At 39.0% G+C, this 21,258-nt stretch overlaps 1 protein-coding gene across 2 annotated transcripts in view; it reads right to left on the reverse strand.

The window, feature by feature from the left end:
* Positions 1-483: 483 nt before the first annotated feature.
* spock1 (SPARC (osteonectin), cwcv and kazal like domains proteoglycan 1) overlaps positions 484-21,258 on the reverse strand; it is a 502,072-nt gene continuing 481,297 nt past the window's right edge. For both annotated transcript variants that reach the window (XM_072263863.1, XM_072263862.1), the window contains 4 exons: positions 18,602-18,823; positions 16,543-16,605; positions 11,754-11,891; positions 484-5,873 (listed from right to left, as the gene is read on the reverse strand). In XM_072263863.1, the coding sequence (XP_072119964.1) occupies positions 5,698-5,873; positions 11,754-11,891; positions 16,543-16,605; positions 18,602-18,823 (599 nt within the window). In that variant the 3' untranslated portion in view covers positions 484-5,697. The remainder of the gene's footprint in view (positions 5,874-11,753; positions 11,892-16,542; positions 16,606-18,601; positions 18,824-21,258) is intronic.

A 21,258-nucleotide genomic window follows, 5' to 3' on the forward strand; every position in this document is an offset into this window, starting at 1 on the left:
CCAAAACGTCGACTGTACCTCTTCCTATAGATGCTGCCTGACCTGCTGCGTTCACCAGCAACTTTGACATGTGTTGCAGTGTTTTAGGAATAGCTTCTCCCCTTCCACCATCAGATTTCTGAACGCTCCATGAACACTACCTCACTCTTCTTTATGCACTATATATCCATTTTAATTTATTTCTTATTGTAAGTAATTGTTTGTGTCTTGCTGACTGAAAACAACAAGTTTCACCAGCAACTTTGATGTGTGTTGCTTGAATTTCCAGCATCTGCAGAATTCCTATGTTTGAGTTTCACAATGTACTGTATTGCCAGTGATAAACCTGATACTGATTCTGCGAGGGCCTGTATAGCTGTGATCCAAAAATAAATCTCTGGTCACGTAATTCATTTCTCAAAAAAAAGGAAACCACAGTCAGAAAAAGATGATGACATAGTGCGATTTATTTGAGACAATTAAGAAAACAACAAAAACCTGTTAATTGACCAGTAGATGGACACATTTTCCTTTTGTACTGAATTCAGAATCATGAAAGTCTGCCCAATATCTAGCACATATAAGACAAATACTAAAAACTGATTTTGATACAAGTACTGAAATAGTCTTAAAAATAGAGATTAGGCTTTAAAATAAAGAGCATGGTTGCCTTTACAACTATAAAACACTGTGACAATAACTGTAGCTGGATGTGTTGCTGCTGCAGATTTACTGTGATTGTCAGCAAGCCTATTAACAGTATTTTTTCCTTGATATTTCAACTGATGCCAATTCTTCAGACTTTGGCATGGCCTAGGTTATGGTCATTATCGCAACAGGCTTCAGTGATGCTACATGTTGGGTTAGCGTGATGTGTGCTTATAGCATGTAGAGGAACCAATATGATTTCCCTTCCCTTTCAAGCTGAAATGTTGTTCTTTTGCAAGGCACTGCTAGCCCAGAATCACACTGATTCACTGAATTTCGGATTAGACCATATATGATCACTAGATTCTTTTGATTAATTCCATCACTTTAATTGTTTAATATACTGTTCCAACAAAACTGCTTTATATAGAAACTTGCAACAATACCATTGCAACAAAAAGACTTTGCACCCAAATTAGTGGCATGAAATAGAACAGAACAACTTGGGTTGAGGTGAAGAATTTTCTTGTCTAACATAGCCTAGACAGATTGGTTTAAAAATCCATGAAGGTTCTCACTAGAAAAAATGATACACTATTAGATACAATCTGAACTGTATAACTTACAAACAACTAATCTCCAGAGACAGATTCAGCCTAATAACCAGAATAAATACTTAGCAACAACATCACAGAGAAATATTCAAACACTTAAAGTGGAGATCTAAACTGTAAATAATTAGAAACGCAGCATTAAAATTAAAGCAAACTGTGATTAAGTATTTAGTTAACATTTATCAAGTTCCTCCATTTTAAGAAATTAGAAGTATTTACTATGAAGTACCCGGCTAAGACAGTGAGTGTGTGTTTTAATTTTTACTATTCAGTGCTTCAGTAATTGGCACATGAATGTTTGATAAAATGTTCTTCGGTTCCCTTATAATTAGGCTGCTTAACAAAAAAATCAAAATGGTTGATTACAACATCACAGTTTTTATTTGATAGAAGCAATGTATTGATCAGAATTTAAAACCGGGTATTTACTATTTTTGAGTTATAGGACACTGCTCAATTTTTTTGAGATATTTCTACAATGTTAGACAAAGTAACTATTCTGTAAGGAAAAAAATATTTGACGTAAATTTTAAGGACAATTTGTAATCACACATGAAGAAACATCACAAAGCATGCCTTCAGATTTATTGTTCAATGAGCGTTTTCACTGCCTTTCCTATCACAATACAATCTGTAAAATGTCAAAGCAAATGAGACACAGTCTCACCAAGTTACAGAAAGGGAAGGCAATATATAATTTGGGTTCCAATCTCCAGCCTCTAACCCTCAACTCACACATACTTACTGCGTATTTGATAGTGGAGCTTGCTTAAAATCAAATCCAAGGTTAATTCTAGGTAACATTTAAAAACTTTGATCTTAATATATTCCCATGCATAACTATGTAAAATATCATGCAGAAAGTAGCATTATTAATGAGAAAGGTGTTTGTCCATTTTTATATCAGGTGCACCATTGATCTATTTTAAGACTTAGACCCATGTTTTGCTGAGTGGCACAGGCTAATGGAATCTAATGCTAAAATATGTTCACGTTGTATTCCTGCCTGGACCTATGTTGGTGAGATTGCTTCTGGACCCTAAGTAGAACTAAAACATCAACATCCATAAAATTCCATGTTTGTCCTATTTTATGATACAGAAGGTGGCTCTTCAGTTCACTCTGTTTATTCTGGCTGACAGAGTAGTCTTATCAGACCCATTTCTTCACTTATTTCACTGTAAACTATTCTTTTTTATACGCCCATCACCATCTCACTCTGACTCTCCTGCCATTGGAGTTTACAGCAGGCAATTAAACCTCTGACGAGATTTCAGAAGTTACCTGAGCACCTGGGGGAGATTTACTTGATCACATGGAGAACGTACCAACTCCACTTATCAGCCTCCGAGGTGGGGATTGAACCCACAATACCAAGCAGTGTGGTAGCAGTACAGAGTGTTCCACCATAGCACCACACCCTGGAAAACTCTCACCACCTCAGCTTTGTCTTGTGTTGAAGCTGTCAAGTGCATTTGTATGCCACTGGCATTCATATGTTATTGGAAAACTTTTAAACTGAGATTATTATTAAACATTTCTTTAAAAATCACCTAAAATACATTTAAACAGTATTTGCAACAAAGTGCAACTTGCTTCTAACCTTTCTTCTTTGCAGTTGCAAAATTGCCCTTGAAATTTTAATTTGCAGATCTGAAAGCAGAACTGCAGGATTCCTACTGGAGTCCAGTAAGTCTGTGTGGAGATAGCCAGCAAAACTCAACCAGTAAGTCTGAGACTTCCAGATTTATGGGGGAGACCGGACTTTGCCAGCACTTACACAGGTAAATGGCAGCAATCTAGTGCATAAGTGCCAACAAAAACCATCCCTCAACAAAAGTAATTCACCAAACATCGTTTGTGAAGATGGTATTAACAGTCGATTCTGCAAGTCCGAGCTTTAACAAATTCTAACTTATTTTTGTGATCAAATCCCTGACATTATATCTTCACTTACAACAGGTTATTAATCAAAACAAAGAAGTCAGTACAATTACAAGTTTAATTTAATCTCTGACCTAAACTAATTAAACTCAATAGCTTGTTAAATGCTGGGAATCTGTTTCTCTGTAAGTACACACAATTAAAGTTGTGTCACCTGAGGAAGCTTATCTTTGAAATTCTGGAGCAATTAATTTAAATAAATTAGCAGGAAAAAGCTAGAAGTTGCAACGTACTTAATTTCAAGGAGTGACTGAACGTAGTGGTGAAGCTTGGATGCCAGATGTAAGCAAGAAAGAGATGAGCTCTTGATTTTTCATTGATTAGGACAGACTGAAGAATGGCAAGATCACCACTGGAAGACTAGGGAAGGAAACTACATAGTAAACTGCAGGGACTATACGGAAAGTGCCAGCTGAATGGGAACAGTATCTTCAGAAAGCCAATGCAGTGTCAGAAGAGTTTCACTGGGTATTTTTTTATTTCAACAAAGTAAACAGCTGAGGGATTCCTTAGGGCAAGACTTACATTGCTCCTCAGGGTATCAGATGCCACTGTAGCCCTCACTTAGTGCCAAACTAAACACACCAAATGCTTTCTGTTTGATGAATCTTAAATTCGAATGATGAAGAGGTTTACATTTATCCTGCCAGAGGAGAAAGCACACAATGCCAGAAAATACCAAGCAACAACAAAATGGGGGTTTATTGTCTGTGGGGAGAAAATAAGGGGATCTTTGTGCTATCTGTGGGGATGTTAAAAATCGTTTTTACTGTTTCACTGCAATCTTCAATCCCTGCCTGAACCAATTTAAATATTAAAGATAAAGTGAAGAAGAAAAATTACTAGTACAGGTAGGGCAAAATTACTATTATTTGTTTTTACTTCTCCCAGAGGCAGACAGCCAAGAGATGGCAGATACCATTATCAAGGAGCAAAGCATACTCTCTTCTCCATCATTCACAGCACCGACCATCATGGATTACTGTTTTCCCTTTTGTTCACAATATAGATGGCATGGTTCTCACAGAAGAATTGATTTAATTAAACCCCTCAATGATTATTGTTAATTTGCTGTTTAGAAATAATACAGCATATGCACCTCAAAGCCTCTAACGAGTGGCTGGAAAAACTGAAAAGTTATTTTAGTGGTCTCTGATCTGAAACATGAACTTGGTTTTCTCTACGGATACTGCATGACTATCTCCACCGTTTTCAGCTTTTATTTGTGGCTGAAAGTTGGTGAAGATGAATGGGTTTTACATTCCTGCAAAATTAGGGCAGCTTTTTGACTTGAGTATGCAGAGGGTCACCATTTGCAGAAGGGATAACTAAGAAAACATTTAAATTAAGGTAAAAATAATAACAAAACAGCAGGAAGATCTATGTTCACAGGATTCCAGGTAAGAATTGGATTAGTGCATAGTTCTCAGCAATTCTCTTTAAATATAATGGTTTATAAAAGGAATGCAGAATCCACAGGAAGAGGCACCAAGCATTGGAATCTCTGTGAGTGCTGAGGAAGGACAAAACAAATTCCACTCTTGACCTTTCCCTAGCAGCCTCCACCTTTTGTATAATTAGGATTAGATGATAGAACTCCTGTACTGTGGCAGCAGTAATATAGTTAAGATTAATATGAAATGATTTGTAGGCATTAATACCGTAAAGGTGAATAGAATTCTTCATCAGGCATCTCTGAAACTGAATTGAATTTCTGATTCACCAGCAATTCTTAGCTCTGCCCATGTGAACATTTTGAATTACTCCTTCTAACACTAGAGGCAGTATGCTTGATTCTTCTTCTGCATATGCAAAAAAGTCACTGTTAATCTTTATGGCTTTAATTATTATTTTGTGTCATTTGAAAATAATGCCTTTCAGATGTCCAAATTTAAGTGATACTTATTTATCAGCGGAGAATGCCGGCCATATACTATGCCATCCAGTCTCTATGTTTTACTGTCTTGCAGCTCAAAGTGACTCTTCCTTGAACTACAGGGTCCTCGCTACAATGATGCATTTTGATATGGTGAAGTAATGGTGCGGTTCCATGCTTACTAACATAAATGAATGCAAATAATTCTTGCTAACTAAAACAAACTAAATATCACAGTTCAAATAAATTTCTGCTGTGATTATATTTTTCGATGCCTAAGAATTGATGTTAAGAAGGCTCCATAGTTTAGGATTAAATTCCCTTAAAAACACTGCATGTTAAAGGTTAGTTAAGCTGAGTGGATTTCATTGTACTGCTCATTTCCAGGAGAATCTGAACAACTTTTCTGAACACTATTTTTCTTTTGTGGAGATACACAGTCAAAATGTAATTTGCTACTGAGCATGCTCAACAGAGTTACTAAATGGTTTCCAGTTAGATCAACATTTTATGTGATTTTGCTTATTTTATCTCAGATGCAACACTTCCTCAGTACTGTGGACAAACTGAGGTTAAGAATGAACTTGAGCAGAGTGCAAAATGTGACAGTTCTGGGGAGCAATACAATAAATACAACTACCAAATATAACCAATGTCATCATCTTTGTCATCTTCACTATCTTCATCATCTTCATTGCCTCCACCTCCTGGTACTTTCTCTTCCTTCTGAATTTCTCTTTCATCTTCCTGGTCATCAGACAAAACATGGGGCCCACCACTGCCAAAGTCACCAGAAGTCTCCTGATCTTCTTCTGAAAGCAAAAGAACATAGATCTCTCTGTGTTTTTATAGACATCAAAATGAGTTTGATATTAGCCTGGAAAGTTTCACAGTGATCATTTCCATAATTCTATTCAGCTGATTGAAAATACGTCCCTAAATAATGCACACCAGAAGAATGAGCAAGTTCATTATCTTACCATCCCTTTGAACATTTCATCCTGAATGTATTCTCACCACTTTTCAAAGAATAATTTATCTCTTGTTTCTAACTAGCTAGGTTGTGCACTGGCCCAGAATTAAATTTCATTCCATACATGCGTGCCCAGAAAATTGGATGGGCCAAATTTAGTGGACTTAAGCGTGGTAGTGTTCAGTGCTATTTTTCATTTAGATCCCCTGCAGAAATTTCATATTGAAATGGACATTAGAGCTTTTTAAATCAGGAAACATATGCAGTTGCTGTCAAAACAATGCCGGTTTAAATGCTCCTGCTGATCGTTTTCTGTGCAGCTATCACACAAGTTCTCAGCCTTTTAAACTCACACTCACCATTGAAACCAGGCGGCTGCAGGGGAGGTGGAGAGAGCTCCACGATTCTCTGAAAAATATAATGAAGGATTTTCTTGCCAGCAGTTTTGTGTGCCTGGGGTGAATATGTTGGATTGTAAGACAGCACACCTGTCAGAGCCTGGAAAAATGTGCACAGGATGATTCAGGTGGTCCCTTAAAGAAGTGAGCATCTTGGAAGTGTGGAGCATACTGTAAGAAATTTCATTATTCATAAGCTGAACCAAGATGAGCCACAGATCCCTGCTCAGACTGCTCTCTATGTGAATCTGCTTATCAGACAATCACACTAACTGTTAATGACAAACTTTGCCTCGCCCTCGCTCAATACAGCCTTCAGAGAGAGGATAATGAAAAGGTTAATCAATTTCTTTATCTTTTCCATTGGTAATACAGAGGAGGGCATCTTCTCTTGGCCTAACACGAGAGAGATTTTGAGGTCCATTTCCATGCAACCTCCAGATCACAGAGTATTAGAAATCCACCAGGTATGCTCACTAACACTGCTTTTTTTTAAATAACTAATATCCTTTTGATTGGAGCTGTAGAATAATTCCTTGCTACTGTGAGCTGCTCTGTCATCATTTGGATGTTTTAAGCTCAGCTTGTAAGCATATCCATTCTCTGCTTTTGCAAGGTATCATGAGCAGTGCCATTTCAGTCTAAGCAGAAGTTTTCATTGCACAGGGAACTAGAGGGAAGATGGGACATAGGAGGGGAAAGGTGATTCTTACAGACGGTGGTGGAAAATGGAACCCCCATCTCACAGCTGGTGCTGTAAAACATTGCAGTAACCGTGATGCCATCGTGCCACACTAATAGATTTATAAATTGACAGATAAAGCATATCAAAGTGACACTACTAAATGGTTAAAGTGGAAACCTTGCAAATTGAGAAAAGAGAATTTATACTGAAGAATAAGAAAATGGCAAATTAAAGAAACTCTTTGTCTGTCTTTAGATATATCAGTAAAACCTCCCTGAAATAATGGAGCTCAGCAGGCTCAGCATGAATGTGGTGTTGAACAGCAATCGCATTTGTTTAAAAAGTATTGGAAGAATTAATGCATTGGAAAGGCTAGGACCTAAAGATCCATATCCCAAGTTCAAAAAGGCTGGCTGTGAAGCTAACACTCGATGTTATCTTCCAAGTTTCCAGAGGTTCCAGGCAGATTCCACATTTTAAAGTCTGTCACGAGCCTTGTGGCCCACCAGGCCAGTGCTTATGCCAGTTTCCAGATTCCACGTTGTATGGATGTAAATCCACTTGATAGGAATGGTGTTGAGTCCTAAGGAAAGTGAGGCTGTGGCATTAGTAGTGCAAAACAAGGAGAAGGTAGATGAATTAAGAATTTCGGAATCGGAATCAGGTTGAATATCACTGGCATACATTGTGAAATTTGTTGTTTTGTAGCAGGTGCACCGTGCAATACAGAATGATTAAATTAAATAAGCAGTGCAAAAGTGAGCATAAAGAGTGAGGTAGTATACATTGGTTCACTTTCCATTCAGAAATCTCACGCAGAGGGGAAAAGGCTGTTCTTTAAATGCTGAGTGTGTATTTTCAGGCTCCTATACCTCCTGCTTGATGGTAGCAATGAGGAGGGGGCATGTCCTTGGTGACGGGTGTCTTTAATGCTGGATGCTGCCTTTTTGAGGCTTTGATGTCCTCGATGCTATACCAAGTTATACTTTGGTGACATACCAAGCCTCTTCAAACTCCTAATGAAATATAGCTGCAGTTGAGCCTTCTTTGCAATTGCATCAATACGTTGGGCTCAGGAAAGGTCCTCAGAGATAGTGACACCCAGGAACTTGGAAATATTCACCACTCCCACTATTGATACGTCAGTGAGGACTGATGTGCATTTCCTTCCCGAAGTCCACAATCAATTCCTTGGTTGCAGTGATGGTGAGTGCAAGGTTGTTGTGACACCACTCAACCAGCTGATCTACCTCACTCCTGTACGCCTCCTCATCACCATCTGAAATTCTATTAACAGTGGTGTGTCTCAGTAAATGTTTGGATGGCATTTGAGCTGTGCCTAGCCACAGATGCCATAGTGTGCCATAGAGAGAGTATTTTGAATCAGAGTTCACAGCAGAGGATCCCAGAAATAGTTGTGGATTGGGAATTACGAGAAAGGGTGAAAATTCAAAAAATAACAGCAAAGTTGTTGGAGATGCAAGCTGACACGTTTCTAGGCCCTTTTAAATGAAGTAGTTAGTGAGATAGTTGAGCTTGCGGTTTTAACTTTTAATTTTCTAGAATTCCCTAGTTCCCACTAGTTTGGAAAATAGCACATGTAACTTTATGCAAATTGTTTATCAGCTGGAAAGTTGGGGAGAGCAATCCAGATGAAACTTAATCTTGACAACTGAGATGTGACGTATTTTGGTAGGACATACACAGTTAAGTGGTGGGGGTCCAAGGCAATACTTTCCTGAAAGGGGCAGCACAGGTAGACAGGCTAGGAAGTCATACGGGATGCATCACATATAAGAGCAAGGGGATCGTGTTACAGCTTCATAAAACCCTGCTGAGGTTACAGGTGGAATTGTGTGTACAGCTGTTGCCACCTTATGGGAAGAGTGCAACTTCACTGAAGAAGGTGCAGAGGAAATTTTACCAGGATCAGAGCACGGGTTATAAGGACAGACTGGGTGAGCTGGATTTATGTGAAGTGAGGAGCCAGAGGGATAACTGACAGAGATATACAAATTAGTCAGAATAGTGGGTTTCCTTGGTGGGGGTATGTAAAACAAGAGGATATTGATGCAAGTTGAGAGGAAGGACGTTCAGAGGTGATAGGAGGGAGTATTTTTCCACACAATGAAAGGCTAAAATCTGGAACACGTTGCCTTAGAAACAGGTACTCACAGTTAAGAAGCATCCAGAGAAGCAGTTGAATTGCTAGGGCACAGAAGGCTATGCACTAGTTGTGAGAAAAGGGGACCAATGTAGACGACGACTATGGGTGTGTGGACATGGTGGGTTGAAGAATCTACCTCTGTGCTATTGTGACTACGTTTCTAAAATGGGAAGGAGACGAAGGAGGAGGGTAACATTTGCCAGTGAGGAAAATTTTCAATGGTTCGGGGTGGTTAGGGAAATTAGACAAAGTAAATATGGTTAATTAGAAGCTCATGGCATAAGAGGTAATGTACTAGTGTCGATACAAAACTGGCTGGCTGACAGGAAACAACAGTCTTGAATTGGTTTTATTCTGGTTGGCAAAATATTTGATGCATTGCAATTGAAGGCATTGAGGTTTGGTTACTAGCTTTACTGCTAATAGTTAGGTGGAAAATAAACTGTGAAGAGGGCATTAGGATGCCACAAAGTGGATAAAGATCTGGTAAAAAGAATATAACATTAGGAAATAGGAAACTGTCCATTTGTCAGAGGTGCACCTGGATGACAGTCTTGAGTAGAGAACCAACATGGAGGCTGTGTTCAAGAAGGGCCAGAATTGCCTCTACTTCCTGAGGAGACTGAGATCCTTTGGAGTATGCAGGCCTCTCCTTCACATGTTCTACCTGTCTGTTGTCGCCAGTAAATCTTCTATGCGGTGGTGTGCTGGGGCAATGGGATCAACATGGGTGATGCCAATAGGCTCAATAAACTGATTAGAAATGTTGGCTCTGCTATTCAACTCAAATTGGACATAGTGGAGGCTGTGGAAGAAGAAAGGATCCTCTGGAAAATCCTGGCAATTCTACAATGTTTCTCACCTTCTGCATGCCACCTTGGCTGAACAGAGGAGCACTTTCAGTAATAGACTTAGACAATTGCACTGCTCCAAAGAGCACTGTATGAGGTTGTTCTTACCCTCAGGCATAAGGCTTTATAATGAGCCAACCTGCAGTGTGGGAAGTGATGATCCCTTCCTCTTAGACTGTTTGAGCCAACTTATTTTTTATTCTTTTTTACTTTACTTCTAATATTCGTATATCTGTGCACTTGTAATCCTACTGTGATACTGTAAATTCCTTTGGGATCAATAAAGCATCTATCTATCTAATCACAATCTGTATCAATAATTTGGATGAAGCAACTAAGTTTGATGATGATACAAAGCTTAGGAGCATGCAGTTGGGCTTTGTGGATCTTGGCAATCTACAGTATGTTAATGGAAGAAGATATGGCAATTGGAATATAATACAGAAAAGCAAACAATCAGCCACTTTGGTAGAAAACCAGAGTATTTTCTAAGTGAGGAGAAGTTGAATGATGTTAGTGTTTACATGGACTTGGATGTCTTGTACATAAATAATTGAAAATTAATATGCAGGTGAAGAAAGCAATTAGGAAGGAATGTTGATCTTTATTACATGAGAATTCAATTACAAGAATATATACATCGACTACAATTATTTACAACACAGTTAAGAAGAAATTTCTGCACCCAAAGTGCTGTGAATCATTAGAGTTCTCTACGGAGAAAGAGTGGCACAGGCTCAGTCACTGAGAATATTTCAGACATTCAGCAATAGAGCTTTAGATGTCCAAGGAATTGAAGGCTATGATGTTGCCGTAGGAAAGTAGCCTTTACGTAAAAGGTCAGCCATGAATAATGAGGCAGGATCAAGGGCGAAGTGGCCTATTCCTGCTTCCTTCTTTTCAATACTTACTGTATATTAATTAGAAAACTACTGAACATCATGTAAATTTTGATAATGTTATATCAGTAAAATAACATTGCTGTTTTCAGATTTTTGGTAATCCACTATTTTCTGAACTCAGGAATTCATTGCAAGATGCTTAAGACTGACAGAAAGAATGTAAGATTATTTTAATGAAGTGTTAAATCCACTCCCTTTCAAAATGTGATAAAATATCAAATTCTTTTGATAAAATATTAAAGAAAAATGGTTAAGAATTCTTCCTTTACTATCAGCAACAGCAAACGAATCATTAAGAAACTGCCACAGAAGCACATGGCCTTTTTCTCTCATGATTATGACATTTTGCTTTGGAGCTTCTGTGTTTCTGTTGATCCTCTCGAGTTGTCCATTCAAGTTCACACCATGAGAGCTTTTAATGATCAATCATGCTTTAGTTATTGTGTCTCTCATAAAATGAAATTCTTCAAAGTGTGTGACTTTGTAACACCAGTAGATTGAGCTCAGTGAGTCGTTCCACTGAGTCTGATCAATGAGAACTCTGACCTTGAAGGAAGGTGATAAATCCCTGCATAGTCATTAAATGATTCACACTACAGACTGCTTTATGGCCTGTGGCTGGCAAAGTATTTGAAAAGTAATTCACTCCTTTGTCATTTGTTATCTCATGAAAACAGTCTAAATGAGAACTACACTTTTACTTTGATTAGTCTTACCACAGATCGGAGTTCCTTGTCTGCGTGATCCTGTTATTTCATTTCCATATCTGTCAACACACCAACACTGCCCTGTGCTGCTGTGGCACTGGGCTGATTTGTAGTATCCATCCTCGGCGCACCTTGGTATAAAGACCCCTGAATTAAGCCACAAACAACAACAAATAATGTTCAGTTTAATTTTTCTAAAAATTATTACATCATGTAACAATGTCTTTTAGTAAAGAGAGAGATCGATTATCAGTCAAGAGAAAATAACCAAAGGCACAATCAGAGGCAATAATTTGAATGCTACAAAAAAATAGGCACTGTTCCTTGATATCTTTAAGGAATGGTGCCTTAGGAAGGCAGCATCCATCATTAAGGATCCCCACCACCCAGGAATATCTCCTTCACACTGTTACTGTCGGGAAGGAGGTACAGAAGCCAGAAGGCACGCTCTCAGCAATTTAGGAATAGCCATCAATTTCTAAATGGACACTGAAACCATGAACACTACCTCACTACTTTTTATTTCTTATTTTATTTTAACTATTTAACAGACATATAGAGTGAAAAAAAAGTTACATTAAGAATATATATGGATTTCATTGTACTGCTGCCGTAAAATTTCATGGCATACGTTGATGATGTTAAATCTGATTTTAATTTTGAAAAAAAAGCATAAAAACATTTGGCTCAGGCTCCTGTGGTGGAGCGGGCAACCTGGAAAGGTCAGGACGATGAGGCTGGAGAACATTCATTAGGACACCAGAATCTTCGGAATGAATGGTATGAAGTGGGGCAAGGAGCTAGAAAAGGTTATAAAGATGATGTTGACAGGGTGAGGATCTGCATGTCAGCATATGTGGTAAAACAAATTGGCGTGAACTAGCAAGGAGCATACGCAGAACCTCGCAGGCTTATTGCACTGAGTAATAGATGGATTGTTTATTAAAGTTCAGTGATAAGCAAAGCATTACATGTACTAAATCTGAGTGTTAGTGATAGTGGGAAACAAACACCATCAAACGTGGGTTACTTGGTTGAGAATCAAATGTCAAATTAACGTTTAGTTCAGGGTTAAGCAGCACACTGAGGTTGCACATCTGCACATGTTACTAGAAAAGAAGATAAAATCAGTTTCTGACACTAAGTAGAAAAATCAAAGCTATGCTTGTTTATTAGAAGAAGAAGAATACCTTTACTGTCATTGTTGTGGAGCAATGAAACACAGTTTAGCAGCTCAACGTTTTGCAGCATGACAAAGAATATATACATAAAATAAACTCTAAAACCTCAGGAGTGCAGTCCAAAATTAATAATATATGGATGGGGGGGGGGGGGTAGGACTATTGCACACCTGCCATTCCTGGAAGTGTGATGCATTTAGCTGCCGCCGTCTTAGGAGAGGGGCAGGAGAAGGGAAGGGGGTGTTATACATTTCACTGCTTGTGGGTAGAAGCTGTTAAGGAGCCTCTTTGTTTTCGTTCTTAATGCTCTGTATCTCTTCCCAGAAGGTAGAGGGGAAAACAGGTGATGTCCAGGATGAGTGGGATCCTTTGAAATACAAGTAGCCTTCTTTTGAAGTCTGCCAGTGTAAATGTCTCTGAAGGAGGGTAATGTTGTGCCAATAACCTGCTCTGCTACCCTCACCACCTGCTGCAAGTCCTTCCTGTTCTGATCTGTGCAGCTGGCAAACCACACTGCACAGCAATACGTCAGGAGACTCTCTATAGTTGTCCGATAGAAGTTGATCAGCAGGTGATGAGAGAGGAGAGTGTGCTTTAGCTTCCTTAGGAAGTAGAGCCTCTGTTGGGCCTTCCCCACCTGATAAGAGATATGGGCAGTCCAGCTGAGGTCAGCCGAGATGTGGACGCTGAGGAACTTGAAACTCTCTACTCTCTCCACCTCTTTCCCGTATATATACAGAGCAGAGTGCTCGACACGCTTTGATTTCCTGAAGACTACTGTCAGCTCCTTGGTTTTTGTGATGTTCAAGTCCAGGTTATTATGACAACACCATTCTGTCAAATGCTGTACCTCCTCCCTATAGGCTGTCTCATCACAGTCTGATATGACACCTATTAGGGTGGTATCGTCAGCAAATTTGACAATGGTGTTGGTGGAGTGAATAGTAGAGCAGTCATGGGTGAAAAGCGAATAGAGGATGGGGCTGAGAACACACCCCTGTTATTGTCACCTGTACAGAGCAATAGTGGCAGACTTTGTTTTGCATGCTATGAATACAGATCACTTCATCACACTGGGGTAGCGCACAGGCAAAGCATCAACAGAATGCAAAATAAAGTGCTACAGTTACAGAGAAAGTGCAGTGCAAGGCAACAGTGAGGTAGACTGTGAGGTCAAGAGTCCATCTTGTTGTACAAGGGGACTGTTACTCTTATAACAGTGGGGCAGAAGTTGTTCTTGAGCCTGTAACAATGGTTCTTCCAACAGGCAGTCAAACAGCACGACAATGGTCTTGTGATAGGGTTAAAGCAGACAGGTGCAAATGGGTCAAATCAAGAAGGCTACACTATATTTATGCACGATATCATGGGGAAGGGTCACGCATAGAGAGTAGCCCGATTGTCAATGTAAGCACAGTTGGGCAGAAGATAAAATGAAAAGCAAAAAGCTTAAGGTTTTTCAGGATGTAGTACAGAACAAGCAGTTGAGGAATGATTAACTGCACTGGGACAGCTAGTATAGAACCAGAAGAGTGAAGTAGTCTGTGGATGGATTGTGCAGAAAAAGTGGTAGAAACGGACCAGGAAAGCAGAGTCAGACAAAGATTAATAGACTACCACTGTCATCAGTGAAATTGGCAACAGAGCATTCCACATCACATAGGAGTAACCAGAGTAGACTTAAGTAGATGTAAGACTTTGGGAAGAATTGAATGTATAGAAATTGGGAAGGCAGTTTTCATGACAGCAGTAATTTGACAGAGAAAATGAATATCTGTGCAAATAGATATTGCTTAATAATAATGCACGGCATAATAATTGGCTGGAGGAATTTGTTCAGAAGGCTGAAAGAGCAGTTGATAGCTTCTGTATTGTCAGATGAGTTTTTTTTTGCTGCTTTAGTTAAACAGTGATTTGTTAAGAATAAGTTCCTTTACAGTTACAATTCTGTTTTTTCTCCCCGAAGGCTGTCCACTCGTAGGATGCTGTTACCATTATTTACATAACTCTTTGCAGCAAATATCAGTGTGCATCATAGTGAATGAAATCCTCTCCTTTATTTATAGGTAGATATGTGCATTTCAAAATAGTGATCAGACGTGAAAATCCTTATTCATTACATCTTTCTGACTATCAGGATGCTAAGAATAATGACATCCCTTCTGCTATGAAATTATGATCAACTAATTTAACAGAGACTAAGATCTTGACAGAATGCTCAACTGATGTACATATTAAAGTACCATTCACCAATTTGGTGAGCCAACAAAACACTATAGCATAGAGTTTTTGCCCATTTACAGGTTTATACGTACTGTATATAAGCTGTTGATAAAGCATATTTACTTTGGACAGACTGAGTTAGCACTCACTTCCCATCCGAAAGCAGACCCGAGTACAGTTGTGCACAATTTAGCTGAGTACCTAAGTGTGTAACCGACACTTGCCGAGCATCAATTACAGACTTAATGGCATAACAGACTGTGCAACACCCATACCTTCACACCTAGCATAAATCTGAGGCTTCTTATGTGCCCAAAAACGTTCACTGTTCTTTCACTGAATATCCGTGAATACACCCTGCGTGGACAGCATGGTAGCAGGATAGTTAGCGTAACGCTATTACAGCACCATCAACACGGGTTCAATTCTGCCGCTCTCTGTAAGGAGTTTGTATGTTTTCTCCATGACCATGTAGGTTTCCTCGGGGTGTTCGGGTCTCCTCTGGGTGCTCTGGTTTCCTCCCACGTTCCAAAGATGTTTCTCCTTACATATCCGGTAACCTTTCTGGGGGCTGTTTGATAACTGGTGGAGAGATGAGAGTTCTTTATGCACTGAAGCTATGCACAAAATGCTGGAGGTACTCAGCATGTCAGGCAGCATCTATGGAGGGAAATAAGTGGTTGACATTTTGGGTTGAGTCCCTTCATTGGGATCTTTCATTTGTCCTGAAGGATGGTCTCGATCCAAAATGTCAACGATCCACTTTCCTCCTCCAATGCTGCAAATGCATTTTCCCTTCTGTCTCTGTTATCGTGCATTAACTTGGTTCCCACCAACCAGTGGAGTTACGACAAGAATTTCAATGCTGCTCCCATGGGGATCCTTGCACTTCCCATTTTATCACAAGATTCTGAGCAATAAATGTTATAGTACTGCTTTTAGTGAATCTTCGGGAGATCTAAGTGGGTGTTAACACTTTTCAAAGAATATATTTAGAATTTCAAATGACAGAAATCCAATTGCTAAGCATTTAAATGTACCAAAACAAGTATTAGGATTTCCAAGATTTAAGCATTAGTTTCATCTTCCCGAGTGAAGAGCTGCCAAGCATGCCTGTGGATGTTTCTGTCAGAGCACACTGAGGGAGACCAGCTAGTAATGCAATGGAAGAGATTTTAGTGCAAAGTATTCGTGATTTCCAGTGCAACAGGAAGTTCTGGAAATAATGCAACAGTGAGGCAATTCACAACTGATAACTTGAAGTAATGTTTAGTTGGTGAGCAGCATAATCATATGATATGAATTTTCAACAACAGGATATTCCAGAATTTCAATTTTTTCATTTGATTCCACAGATGAATCACATATAGAATTCATCAGACTGCAATGCTTACCCAGTAGATGCTTCCCTCTATTCTGTCTTTGAATCTTGTTGATTTCTGCTTGACACGGGAGACCTGAAACAGAATAGAATGGGTCTTATGTCTGAATGGGCTGGGCTAACACCACCAATGAATGATCCTGTACAGGAGGTATGAGATTACATTTTACACAAGACCCAGAAGGCAATATGCTTTTGTACAAGACTGAAAAGCATTCAATTAAAAAAGTTGCAATACTTATAAGCGAATGGATAAGTTACAGTAGCAAGTGTAATTTTGAAAATTTGCATCAGGCTATAAATCATTGGGATTATATAGTTTGAATCGGAGCATTTAAATCAACTGTCACTGGCTATCATGAAATGGTGATTACACAGACTGCTCTCTAATGATGGGCAATTGATCTTTTGTTGTTACGATACTTGAACGTGCAATTAGATGGCAGTGTGTAACAATTGTCAAAAATTAACTTGTCAAACAGAAATTTGAAACCATCACAGCCAATATTACGCTTTGACCATCTTTAAGCGCTCCTATGTCTGAATAATTTCTATTTGCCACATTACAGGAAAGATTGCAGGCTTTAGACAGGGTGCAGAAGAGGTTCACCGGGATGTTACCTGGTTTGGAAGGTATTAGCTATGAGAGATTGGACATACTGGGTTGTGTTCTCTGGAGTGTCAGAGGCACTGAAAGAAGTATATACTGTAAAATTATGGGAGGCATAAATAGATTAAGTAGTTGGTCTTTTTCTCCAGGGTGGAAATGACAATATTGGAAGGCATAGCTTTAAAGTAGGAGGTGGAAAGTTTAAAGTAGATTTACATAGCAAGTTCTTTGCCCCACAGTGTGTGGTAGCCATATGGAATACAGGGCCAGAGGAAGTAAAGATGACAGCAACATTTCAGAGACATTTTGACAGGCACATGAACATGATGACAGATGGAATTAGTTTGGACTAATAGCATAGTCAGTACAGACATTTTAGGCTGAATGGCTGCTCCTGGGCTGTATTATTCCATAGAACATAGAACATAGAAATTCACAGCACATTACAGGCCCCTTGGCCCACAATGTTGTGCTGACTATGTAATATATTCTAGAGACTGCCTAGAATTTCCCTAGCCCTCTATTTTTCTAAGCTCTAAGAAATTATATTTTCTAAGAAATAGATTGAGCTAAGGTTTGGGCATTACCTAATGTTAGGGTAGAGCCAATGGCAGAGGTGATCAAGTGCAGAGGGAACAAGGAAAGACCACCTTCTGTGGCTGTAGGTTTGAATTGCACTGTACTGATCGGATTACTCATGGAATCGACAGTCCAACCATTGGCAGCCAAATCTAGGCTTGAAGCGAATTGCTGGGCGGCGTGTCCTAGTGTTGTATATTACTGCATTATCCAAAATGCCAGCCTTCATGGACCAGAATCATCTGTTATTATTGCTTATAGCTTCCTCCCTTGGTGTCCCATAACCCACACACTAAAAGCAGGTACTGCTTGAGCTTTCCATGTTCCTCTGACTCCTGAGGAGCAACTTGTTCAGTTTCCTCCTATCACTGTAGCATCCATTCAGTAGAAGGTGAAAACGTGCTGTTTTAAATTGTGATACATCCCCCCCGCCATCAGTTGCTGTGAAGCAGCTTAATGCCAGAAGCTGCAAGAACATCGGATAAATCAACAGAGAATACTGCTCTGAAACTGACACCACGGGGAAACCCACTGGTGCTATAACGGGAACATTCAATTGAAGATGGGACTTGTAAGATTTGTTTTAGAGTGAAAAATAAAGCTGCTTGAAGATTCAGTTACCAATTACACTTTAAACCCTCAATGTCCTCCCGCTCTTTCTCTCACACTCCCACCCCACCTCAGATGACTGCTTTAAACTCCCAGCTATTACTCTATATCCACAAACAAACAGATTAAGCAAGGAACATCAACAATTCTTCCACAATAAGGTAGATCTTGTTCCCCCAATCCCTTTAGGTCTAATGCAAAGGGGAACTGTCAGCAATAAAATGTCCATCTGGAAATACAATGTATTTTGTTAAAGAGTTTGTGAAAAACTCACCTCCCTGCCTCTGGAAGCAGTAGCACCATTCATTGTTTGAAAGCTTTCCATCTCTAAATGTGTCACAGGAGTTGAAAAGAGGTTTAATACACTGCTCATACTTCTCAAGATAAATGGTGCCCAACTCTGATTGGTCCAGTAAGAGATCATAGTTCATGTCCAGCTTGTTAAATATCCAGCCTAAGGAATCCTTGCAGATTGGTAGAATGCTGGTGTCAAATCCTGCACACACCCAGGGGAAAAAATGACCAAATCAATACCAGGAATACAAATTTAAAACTTTAATGGAAGTCTGAACTAAGGACTAACTCAGCCATTTCACCTTGCTGCAACTGAGTAATAAGCACATTGGTATTGAAGATAAATGAGGCTCTTGATTGGTATATACAATATATTCATAACGGCTTTCAATCTTAATTTAAACAAACAGTTCCAAACCCTCATTTCAGAGTCAAATGGGATATTAATAAAATGGATAATGCCACATCTGTCATTTTAAACAGTAATTCCGTAAGGATAATAAATTGCTTAATTTAGTTAGTTTCTTGATGTCTATAAAAATTATCATATTTTAATCTACCAGTACTTTAACTCCTCTGTTAATCAATTATTTCTCCCTTAATTATGGATAATTAAAACTAAAATAGAATAATTTTAGGAAATTGAAACTATGATCATACTTTGAGCCTGGAGTTCATTTTGATTATATGTCACAGAGACATTCATTAAATAAAAGTTGCTTTGTGCTTAAGCGGTTTTAAGCAGATTCAGTCATAACATTAAGGATTCAAAAGGACTATAACATTACCGTTTTTCTGTTCAACAAGATCATGCTTATTTGCAACTATATTTCAACTAACTGCTTTAGTTCTTTGTCCCTTTATACTCTAAAGACAAGAAAATAGTTTCAGACTTAGAATTACTTGTCAAATACATTTTGTAAAAGAATTTTACAATTCACTCACCTTCGAACTTCCAAGTGTCCTGACACTGATTTTAAGTTTATGGCTCCTGATACTTAAGAGTACTGTGTCCAGTTCTGGTCACCTCACTATAGGGAGGATGTGGAAGGATTGGAAAGGGTACAGAGGAGATTTACCAGGATGCTGCCTGGTTTAGAAAGTATGCATTATGATCAGAGATTAAGGGAGCTAGGGCTTTACTCTTTGGAGAGAAGGAGGATGAGAGGAGACATGATAGAGGTGTACAAGATAATAAGAGGAATAGATTGAGTGGATAGCCAGCGCCTCTTCCCGAGGGCACCACTGCTCAATACAAGAGGACATGGCTTTAAGGTAAGGGGTGGGAAGTTCAAGTGGGATATTAGAGGAAGGTTTTTTACTCAGAGAGTGGTTGCTGTGTGGAATGCACTGCCCGAGTCAGTGGTGGAGGCAGATACACTAGTGAAGTTTAAGAGACTACTAGACAGGTATATGGAGGAATTTAAGGTGGAGGCTTATATGGGAGGCAGGGTTTGAGGGTCGGCACAACATTGTGGGCTGAAGGGCCTGTACTGTGCTGTACTATTCTATGTTCTATACTCCCCACCTGCAGTTATCCTTACTTACTACGCTGTCAATTATTTAAACTCTAAATAAAGTATTTTTAAATCATCCTTTATGTTCTCTATTCCAGGATTGCAGTACTATTTCATGTAATCTCTGCACTTAATCTCAATCTCAGAACCTAGTAATGCTTTGGCAAACAGTGCTACTCTCTTTTCTAAGGTGACTACAGCCTTTGTTACATGCTATACCACACTCTAGGTGTTGTCTGACTAAGACAAACATGAGAAAATATGCAGATGCTGGAAATCCAAAGCACAAAATGCTAGAGGAACTCAGCAGATTAGGCAGTATCGATGGAAAAGAGTAAACTGTCGATGTTTTGGGCCAAGACCCTTCATCAGGACTGGAAAGAAAGATGAGAAGTCTTAACTATGAGTTTGTGTAGTTGCAGCAAAGCTTCCTTCCTTTATGTTCTTGGCCGAATCATTAAAATCCATTAATACCTCTGGCTAATTATTTTGTGCTTGTCTACTACATTTTATTGAAGTTCATACATGAATCTCCACATCTCCATTCAGCCCACAAACATGACTCCAACTTCAGCTGCCTACTACTTTAATTTCCATTCTGCTCCCACTCCCGCACCGTTGAAATGGATCACAACGTAGGCTTGAAGAACAGCACCTCATCTTCCATCCAGCCATGTTACAACTCTTGGGACAATAATAAATTCTACAATTTTAGATAACCATTCTTTCTTATTTGTGTCAAGGTTTACCAGTTCTGATACAGGGTCATCCACCTGTAACATTAACTTGACTTTCATTTCTCCAAGTATCTGCCTAATCTGCTGAGAATTTCTAACATTTATTTTTTGTTTCAGATTTACAGCAATCATTGCATAGTTTTATGTTCTCTCTTACAATCCGCAGTTATCTATCCACTAATTGAGCAAATCCAAAAACACAGTGTCACATGAAAACCTTAATCTCCATTCCACCATATCCTCTTTGTTTAGTGTATCTCTCATATTTTCTACAACTTTAAACACTTATCTTCTCACTTTTCAGTTCTGAGGATCATTGGATTTGAAACATTAACTCTGTTTTTCTCTCTCTACAAATACTGGCTCACCTGCTGAGTATCTTC

The sequence above is a fragment of the Mobula birostris genome, chromosome 7, assembly GCF_030028105.1.
Source record: "Mobula birostris isolate sMobBir1 chromosome 7, sMobBir1.hap1, whole genome shotgun sequence".
Lineage (NCBI taxonomy): Eukaryota > Metazoa > Chordata > Chondrichthyes > Myliobatiformes > Myliobatidae > Mobula > Mobula birostris.